Source organism: Pelophylax lessonae (assembly GCF_965119305.1).
Source record: "Pelophylax lessonae genome assembly, chromosome: 4".
Lineage (NCBI taxonomy): Eukaryota > Metazoa > Chordata > Amphibia > Anura > Ranidae > Pelophylax > Pelophylax lessonae.
In genome coordinates this window covers 656,404,183-656,414,182 of record NC_138771.1, presented here as the reverse complement: position 1 = coordinate 656,414,182, position 10,000 = coordinate 656,404,183, and the positions used below count along the sequence as shown (strand labels likewise).

At 46.9% G+C, this 10,000-nt stretch overlaps 1 protein-coding gene across 1 annotated transcript in view; it reads left to right on the top strand.

The window, feature by feature from the left end:
* The window catches only part of GIGYF1 (GRB10 interacting GYF protein 1), a 102,803-nt gene that overhangs the window by 75,362 nt on the left and 17,441 nt on the right, over positions 1-10,000 (top strand). The window contains exons 14-18 of the mRNA XM_082255246.1: positions 107-273; positions 6,636-6,727; positions 6,888-6,983; positions 7,471-7,571; positions 7,761-7,843. Of these exons, the coding sequence (XP_082111372.1) occupies positions 107-273; positions 6,636-6,727; positions 6,888-6,983; positions 7,471-7,571; positions 7,761-7,843 (539 nt within the window). The remainder of the gene's footprint in view (positions 1-106; positions 274-6,635; positions 6,728-6,887; positions 6,984-7,470; positions 7,572-7,760; positions 7,844-10,000) is intronic.

Genomic DNA, 10,000 nt, shown 5'->3' with positions numbered 1-10,000 from the left:
TAAGTCTCTTATGATACCTAAATATTTCACTGGTGGTGGGGAAAATACTGCTTGGGGTGATCTATACTTCTATCGCATGCTGCCCTCTTATCTCTCCTCTATACAGGTCCATTCAGTACGCAGGAAATGGCTGAATGGTGCCAAGCTGGGTACTTTACCATGTCACTGTTAGTGAAGAGAGGATGTGACGAAGGCTTCCAGCCCCTGGGTGAGGTCATCAAGATGTGGGGACGGGTCCCCTTCGCTCCTGGGCCCTCCCCGCCACCCTTACTGGTGAGACTCCTTGTGTTCTGTAAGCATAACACTAAACACTGGCAGTGCTGTTATCCTGTTTTCAGTCATCTCCTGTTTTGTACTAATAATGCAGTAATCACTTTGTGTATTTTCCACTTTTGTAACCAGTTTATTAAACCTTCCCCTTCACATAGCATAACTTTAACCACATCCGGACCACCCCATAGCATATATTTACTGCTACAGGGTGGATCTCCTGTGCAAAATCGTGTATATATGGGATTCTGCACTTCTGCCTGCAGGGGGCACTGGATGTCCCCTGCCACCTGCCCATCGTCAAGCACAGACTCTGAACGGAGCTCTGCCTATGTAAACAAGGCAGATCTCTGTTCTGAAAAAGGGGGGAAAGGATGGGTTTTGTATTCCTGATAACACACAGTGGGAGCAAAATAACGGGCACCACCGACTCAATGTCTGCCAGCACCTGCCGATCCTTTCGGTGTAGAGGCAGAACGGCGGCTTGCTTATGTAAACAAGGCAGTTCACCATTCTGTCAGTAGGGAAGGCATTGATCCTGTTGTTGCAAAGCAGGCAAACAAGGATCAATGTCTTCCCCCTAGTAAAAACACCTCCCATAATACACACAAACACTGGCTAGGCACGCTGATCGCCAAAATTACTAGTATAAAAAAGATAAAAATTCCTTGAACATATCCCATATTTTGTAGACACTATAACTTTTGCATAAACCAATCCATATACAATAATTGGGATTTTATTTTATCAAAAATATGTAGCAGAATACATATTGGCCTAAATTTATGATAAAAATTAAATTTTTAATTTTATTAGATATGTTCTTATAGCAGAAAATTAAAAAATACTATTTCGTTTTTTTTTTTAAATTGACGCTTTTTTTTTTTTTTTTTTTTTTTTTTTAGGTTTTGTTTTGTTTTTTTGCGCCATAAACAAAAGGTCGACAATTTTGAAAGAAAAACAAATATTTTTGAAAAAGAAAAAAACTATTTTTTTACTTTTCTGCTATGAAACATATCCAATAAAAAAAAAAAACTTTCTTTCGTTCATTGATGGACACAGCTCCTGATTCTCCTTAACCATTGGGGTATACTGCCCCCTACAGGAGTGACACTAGGCTGGAAAAAGCTTGACCATGCCAATGGCAGTCCCAGGGGGGTATACTCCCACTCAGCTATAGGCACTCGTGGCAATTTTTTTTTTTTTTTTTCCATATCTTTATTTTGTTTCTGTGAGCATCTTCAATCAATTGCCGGACCGGGCGACAGACTGCAAAAGCTTGATCCAGAGGGTTCCCCCAGTCTGGCCAGCAAGCGCGTGCAGACTGCAGCTCTGCGCTAGGTCAGCCGTGATATAGCTCCACTGGACGGGGGCTGGTCTGCGAGTTAAACCTCTCGCAAAGATGCATATGACCTGGCCCTGGCCTAAGTCGCAGCGTTTCTCCTGGCTGATAGCACCCACATTACAATGGAGCGGTGGTCTGTGGTGTGGTACCCACCCTGTTCCTGGTGTGATAAGTAGCTGTCCCCCCCCCCCTCTACTCCTGGAGGGTTTTGGGGTGGACATGGGCCCCTCCCTGGGACAGGGGGACCCCCTACTAGGCCATGTGGTCAGCTTCGCGCCTCCCTTGGAAGGGGTGGTGCTGTGGGGTGCTTCAGTTTTTTAATGACAGCCTTGCCACCATTGTGTAGAGCACCTGCCTCTTTTAGCACTGCGGGACCATCAGGGTACCCTGCCTGCGTGTCACGGTAGGCGACCTCATTGTTTTTTTTTTTTTTTTTTTTTTGCAGGGTTCACTAGGTGGTCCTTTCGTGGGCCCTTGGCCGGCGTCCCCTTTGTGGGATCGCAGTTAGTGGCCTCCCCTGATTGTTATGTTTTCCGGGTGAGCTTAGTATATAGCAACCCTACTGGGTCTGCGTCCACGCACCCTGAGTGCTCAGAAAGTTAGGATGATTTCTCTGCTCCTCTAGCCGCGCATGAAAAGGTGCTGGTGGATGCTCGGTTTGTGTCAGTGCATGACACTTTAAAAATGGAGGTTGCGGCTGATGCTGCATCGGAGGCGCCGGTCCCTTTTGGCACCCACAGGCATTACAAAGCAGTGAGGGTGTTCCTTTTTCCGCTTACTTTGACAACAAAGTCCTTGGTGTCCTTATGAGGATGAGGATTAACACCGTTAAAGGTGGATGGTCCCACCTGTAGTGGACTCGTCAGTTTCCAGGTTTAATAAAGCTATCTTTATTCCTGTTGAGTCACCGGCCTTTAAATATCCCAGCTGATAGAAGGGCGGAGGCTCTGGCCCACCACATGTTCGCTGTGGCTGGTCCGGCACTTAGGCCGGTAGTTACTATTGCCCTGGTGTAGCAAGGTCTGACCGAGTGGGCTAAACCTTTATGCCGGGACCTGGAGGGGAAACCGCTTCCCCCTGTCTTGCGTAGCTGGCGGATCAGTTGGTCCAGGGGCTACAGTTTATCTGAGATGCCTCTTTGGATGCGGCTCCTTTGATTTCTAGGCGGTCTGTATCAGCAGTGTTCCTTGAGCATGTTATCTGGTTGAAATACTGGTCTGCGGACCAGACTTCTAAGAAGGCCTTATCTGATCTCCCCCTTGTAGGGGATTGCCTGTTTGGAGCTTCCTTTTGATGACATCATTAAGGGTCTCACAGGGGGGGAAGAGTACTTTTCTTCCGCAGGCTACCAAGGGTAGGGAGTCCATCGTAGATGTAGGCCATTCTCCCCAAGTCAGAGGGGTTTTCGTCCCTCAGGGTCTCAAGACAAGAGATCAAAAGTCAGGGCCAGAGGTTCCAAGAGGACCTGGTCTGGCAAGCCACGAGCGGTCTCTTCCAGACCTACAGACTAGGCTTCCTCTGCTTGAAGGGGCGCCCTCACCCATATCTGGGGTTGGGGGGACGTCTTTGCTGGTTTCCGGGTCCATGGACCTCCCTGGTATAGGACACGTGGGTCCACCAAGTTATTCGGTCAGGTTACGAGATCTAGCTCAGTCTTCTCCTCCGGAAAGGTTCTTCCCTTCCATCCTGCACTTGTCCCCTGATCACTAACGGGTCTCTTTAGGGTAGTGCAAGACTTGTTCCTTCAAGGGGTGCCGGTCACCAACGCTTCCTCCGTTTATCTGTGGGCGAGGAGCATTATTGGTTTGTGGTGTGGACCTTTTTGTCTCTCCTCTGCTCCTTGGATCTTCACAAAAGTGTTGGCCCCAGTGCTGGCTTTGTTTGAGTCAGCGGGGTTCGCAGTATTTGGGTACCTGGACGATCTTCTGTGAGCAGAGATTCCGATTGCTCTGATGGACAACTGGAGATTGCTCTGAGAACTCTGAGGGAGTTCAGTTGGATTCGAAACCTTCACGAGTCTGCTTTGGTTCTGTCCACCAAAACTGGTCCGACTCTGGACAAACTCCAGAAATTGCAGGATGCAATTCGCCTCCTGCGGTCCAACAAATGGTCATCCCTCCGGACTTGCATGCGGGTGCTGGGCCTGATGGTATCTACCTTCGAGACGGTTCTATTTGCGCAGTTCCATACGAGGTCCCTGCAAAAGGATATTTCTGACCAAATGGGACTAGATTCCGTAGTCTCTGAACAATCAGATCCGTGAACAAAGATGTCCCTGATATGGTGGCTTCCCTCTCCTTTGCTTTGGCTGGGAAAATCCTTCCTGCCCTTGTATTGGATAATGATCACCACGGATGCCAGCATGTCCAGCAGGGGATGCGTTCTTGGCAAGCATTCTGCTCAGGGGATATGGATGCTGTAAGAGTCCAGACTACCGATCAATGTCCTGGAACTCCGAGCAATCAGACTGTGTTTGGATCATTGGACGAATCGTCGTCAGGGATGCCCTGTGCAAATTCAATCGGACAATGCCACAGCCGTGGCTTATGTCAATCAACAAGGGGGCACAAAAGTTGCCCTGGTGGTAGCCGGCATTCTAAGGGGGGCAGAACGGTTTGTTCCAGCTCTTTCTGCTGTGCACATTCCTGGGGTGGAAAATTGGAAGGCATATTAACTCAGTCGGCAGGCGTTGAACCAGGGGTAGTGGTCCCATCATCGGGAGGTGTTTCAACAGCTGTGTCTTCAGTGGGGCACCCCTGAGGTGGAGCTGTTGGCATCTCGGCTCAAGAGAAAGGTGCAGAGGTTTGTGGCTCAGTCAAGTGATCTTCTGGCGGACACCACAGACGCGCTGGTGGCCCTGTTGGGTCAGTATCGTCTGATTTACGCCTTCCCTTTCAAGCTTCTGCCAAGACTTCTACGCAGGATCATGGCAGAAGGGATTCTGGTCTTAGTGGCTTGGTACGCCAACGTTCCTTGGAAGCTTCCTCTCAGGGAGAATCTGCTGTCCCAAGGACCGATCTTCTATCATGCTTTACAGATGCTGGCTTTGAAGTCTTGGCTGTTTAACGCCAGGTGCTAAAGGATAGAGGTTTATATGAGTCAGTGATTCTCACACTGTTAAAAGCTAGGAAATCTACTTCTAGGAAGATCTACCATCGTATGTGGAAGATGTAAATTGCATGTTGTGAGTCTCTTGGGGTTCATCCTCGCTCCTTCTCGGTGGCTCGGATATTAATCTTCCTTCAACGAAGGGTTGAACAGAAATTGGCCTTGAGTACCATCCAGGGCTAGGTGTTGGACTTGGCGGTCTTTTTCCTAGGACCTTTGGCCACATTCCCCAGTGCGTACTTTTCTTCAGGGTGTCCGACCATTTGGATTCTCCAGTGCGAGCTCCATTGCCGCTTTGGGATCTTAATTTGGGGCGATTCCCCTGCTTACGCTGTCCCAGAAGGTGGCCTTTTTGCTGGCTTTCACCTCTGCGCGCATGGTGTCGGAAATGGCAGCGTTATCCTGTCATTCACCCTATTTAGTGATTCACAGTGATAAGGTGGTTCTTCGCCCCTGTTTGTCTTTTTTTTCCAAAGGTTGTCTCTGATTTTCGTTTGAATTAAGACATTGTGTTGCCTTCTCTGTGTCCCAGACCTAAACAGCCGAAGAAAATTGCCTTGCATGCCTTGGATGTTGTCCGGGAAATTAGGGTTTACCTTGCAGCTAGTGTCTTTCAGGAATTTAAGACTTTGTGCTCACAGATGGACCTCAAAGGGTTGTCCGCTTCCTCTGCAACCATTTCCAGATGGATCAGGCAGACGGTGGTTCAGGCCCATTCCATCAGGGATCAGGTTCCTCCTTTCCCTGTCAAGGCGCACTCTGGGCCTTCCATCAGGCGTCGGTGACTTAGGTTTGCAAGGCAGACATTGGTCGTCGGTGCACACTTTTACAAAGTTTTATAAAGTGGCTATGTTGGCATCTGCGGGTGCTTCCTTTGGCCGCAAGGTTTTGCAGACTGCTGTTGAGAGGACCTGATCCTTTTTGAGGGTGTATTGTTTTTTTTCAGGTGGGCTCCAGTTGTTGGATGAGCTCCTGTTGTCTGGTTGGCTAATGTTTAGCCTTGGGAATTTGTTTTGGTTGTTCCCACCTCTCACGTTTAACACTGCTTTGGGACATCCCAATGGTTATGAATACCAAGAGCTGTGTCCATCAATGAATGAAAGAGAAAATGAGATTTTTGACCTACGGTAAAATCCATTTCTCTTATGTTGGTTGATGGACACAGCACCTACCTCTCTGGAGTTATTCTTCTGACACTGCTTGTAACAAACTGAGTGCCTATAGCAGCGAGAGGGAGTATACCCCCTGGGACTGCCCATGGGTGTAGCCAAAATTATTTTCTGCTTGGTGTCCTTCTCCTGTAGGGGGCAGTGTAAACCAATGGTTATGAATACCAGGAGCTGTGTCAGTCAATGAACATCAGGGTAATGGATTTTTACGGTCAAAAATCCAATTTTTTTTTTCTCATCTTTTAACTATAACTAAGATTATTGTACGTCTTCTCACCAATGTAATGCACATGTGGGGGCACAAAGGGTGGACTTTAAGCCCACATGCTTACATATGTGTCCATAGGCAGCAGAGCTTTCTGTGTTGAGTGCGTTCCCAGCACAGTGATTGCTTTGTGAAAGATGGTCTCTGCGACTTGGTAGCCAGCAGGACCAGAAATTGATCATGTAACCATTGTGACGGCCAATTACTGTGATCACGTAATTGGCCGATCATTCCCTCCTCCCCGAAGTAAAGACCCAGGTAAAGGGTTTACTTTAATGGGGATTTTTCATTCAAATACGTTGTGGACGTTGTCCAACTCAACAGTCAGCATATGGGACAGTAAGTAAATAAAATTTCCCTTTAAAGTCTGGCTGTGATAGATTCTTCCAATGTTAAGTTATGCTGGGCCTTCTGTGGTCACACTGGTGCCCCCCATTCTGTATTGTCCAGTTTTTGAAGTGTCTGATCTGTCTCATAGGGTAACATTGATCAGCAGTGCCTGAAGAAACAGCAGGAGCTCGCCCTCTATCAACAGCTGCAACATCAGTATCTGCTGCAACTGCTTGGCAGGTGATGTATTGAATCTGCTTGGACCTACATATACTGTGAAGGGGTGATGATGCCCTCCCTAGCTCACTCGCTCCCTTCCCTCGCACGCTCCCTTCCCGCCCTCGCCTTCCCTTTCTCACCCTATGCTGTGTAATCACACTGTCATGTTTCCTGCTTATAGACAGCAGTACTCCCAGCAGAAATCTGGAGATCTGACTCCACAGCAGCAGCAGCAACTGACACTGTTCCTCCAGCAACTGAACCCTTCTAAGTCCAGGTATTCACACTGCTGGGGGGGCTAAAAGGCTTCAGGTCACCCCGGGTCATGGGAGGGTTGGGCGGCACAGATGGTGTATCATACCATAGCAGCCCATTTTAAAATAAGTTAAGTGGAAACTGTAGCAAACTGCAGGCTATGACTGTAGCTGCTCTCCTTCTGACAAGGGACATTCTGCTGCATTTCTGCAGGTGAGGGCGACAACAGGTGACTGCTCTGTTAAAGTATAACAAAAGACGAAACCTTTTTGTAATTTTTGGATGGAGCAAAAAGGGATTAGAATGCCTATCAGTTTTTATTGCTGTCTGTGCCCCCCCGTTATGGGTCACTAGTTTCAGTGCCTTAAATTTTCAGTCCGCATCGGCTGAGCATTTGAGAATACCAGATCATTTTGCCCTGATGTGCTGTTGCATATAAGCCGTTATGTGGAATGAATAGGAATGTATATTTTTCTGGTGATCTCACAACTCCCTGTTTTCTCCTGCAGAAGTTCAGATGCTGCCCTCCTTCCTTCTATGAACAGATCTCTCTCTGTGCCAGACACTGGATCCCTATGGGATCTGAATACCTCAAACACAGCGACTGCAGGTAGGTGCTCTAAAAAAAGTTCTCTGATGCGGCAGTAAAGCCTCACTTGCTTTGCAGCAGTAAAGTGTACCTGTGTGTTTAGGCAGACCAGTAAGGGCAGAGAATGGCTGTCTTGCCGTGGCAAACAGGGTAGCTGTTTGTTGTAACGCTCTGTTCCATCACTCCTCAAAGTATGTTCTTCCTTCCAAGGTGCTGACCCCAATCTGTGGGACCTGCCAGTCACATCTGTATCTCAGGGGCCAATATTGGAGCAGCTGCAACTGCAACAGAAGGTAATGTTTTAAGAACCCTGACATTGTGCCCAGAATAGCGAGACTGGAGAAATCACCACTAGCATGCAGAAGTCATGGGAGAGCAGGTGCAGGCAGGATGGTGCTGGTCCACACTAGAGATGTAACACTTTGTAAATTGTAAAGTTTCTTTTATATTTTTTTTTTCCCCCCATAAAAATAACAAACATGTTCTACTTCGCTGTTGTAGTGGATTTGCACAGAGCAGCCCGAATCCTCTTCTTGGTTCCTTCTGCTCTCCTGGCCCCTCCTTGCTGTTCAGTGCCCCCACAGCAGGCAGTTTGCTATGAGGGCACCCTGAGCTGAGACACTGCTCTCTCTCCATTCAGAGCCCCGCCCCCTCTCTCCTGATTGGCTAGCTGACTTTGACAGCAGTGGCAGCCAATGGCGCCGCTGCTGCGCCTGAGCTAATCAGGAGGGAGTATCTTGGACGGCTCACCTGACCCCCTCTATATCGCTGTATAGAGGGGGTCAGGTGAGTATTAGGGGGGGCTGCTACACACAGATTTTTTTATCTTCATGCAAAGAATGCATTAACCACTTTACCACCGGAGGATTTCTCTTACGTCCTCCGACAGTCGCCGCCTCTAAGTCATCACTATTGGGTATTGACTTCCCATCTGCAGGAATAGCTATTCCTGCGGATGGGAAGTCAATACCCAATAGTGAAGTGATGACTTAGAAGAGGCGGCGACTGTCGGAGGACTCAGAGAAAGGAATTTTACAGGTAAGATTTTACAAAAATTCAGTTTTTGCTGTCTTACGTCCAGGCCACTTTTTGCGATTCGGCACTGTGCAACTTTAACTGACAATTGCGCGGTCGTGCGACGCTGTACCCAAACAAAATTTGCGTCCTTTTTTTCCCACAAACAGAGCTTTCTTTTGGTGGTATTTGATCACCTGTGCGATTTTTACTTTTTGCGCTATAAACAAAAAAAGAGCATAAATTTTGAAAAAATAATATTTTTCACATTTTTTATATGAAATTTCCCCCCAAAAAAATGTAAAAATCAAATTCTTTTTAAATTTTTGGCCAGTTTGTTTTCTGCTACCTATGTTTGGTAAAAAAATCACAATAAGCGTATTTTGATTGGTTTGCGCAAAAGTTATTGTGTTTACTAACGAAGGGAAAGATTTCTGTCATTTTTGGTGTATTTTTTTTTTTTTTTTTTGTGGGACTGCCACATTGCGGCGGACAGATCGGACCCCTGACATTTTTGACACTTTTGGGGGTTACCAATGTAAGACTACAATCACTTTATTGGTTATAAAGATAAACGTTTCAAATTGACCCTCTTACCTGTCAATTGAGGCCTGAAAGGACAGAAACCATAATCTACTACCGTGGTCTTCAAGCTGCGGCCCAGGGGCTGGATGTGGCCCTTTGCCTGTATCCAGCCCTTGGGGCACTTTTCCTCGCACTGATGCAAGACTCTATTCCTCTAACACCAACAATGGTGAAGAATTTTGGTTACTGACATCGATAACCGGGCACTATTTCTCCCACTGACACAAACAATGATGCACTATTCTTCCACTGACACCAATGATGGGGCACTATTTCTCCCTCAAATGCCAAAGCTGCACGGTTTACTCCCACTGATGCCAGGGCCGTTTTTACTCCCAATGGCCACAGTCCAGCCTTCCTAAAGTCTCAAGGACAGTAAACTGGCCCTTTGTTTAGAAAGTTTGAAGACCCTTCAATCTACTATATCCCAACAATCACTCAATTTTAGAAGATAGAGCCCACAAGCATCATCTGCAGTGCCCCCTAGTGGCAGAAAAAACGATTTTCTCTTGTTTGCAAACTGCATTGAGAAGTACAGTGTTACTTGAGTTGTATTCCAGGATGTTCTTGTTTGTAGCTGAGAGAACTTGCAGTACAGTGTTACATGAATTGTATTCCAGGATGTGCTTGTTTATAGCTGAGAGAACTTGCAATAATGTAGGACTTTATATAACATTAAATATTTGAAACTTTATGTAGTTTGAGTACCATGTCATAGATTATATTTATCATTGTAAGCTTCTTGAGCAGGGTCCTCCTTTTCCTACTGTATTGTAATTGTACTGCCCTCCCTCTGCATTGTAAATAGTTCTGCCACCTGTTGGCGCAATATAAATCCTTTAAAATCTACA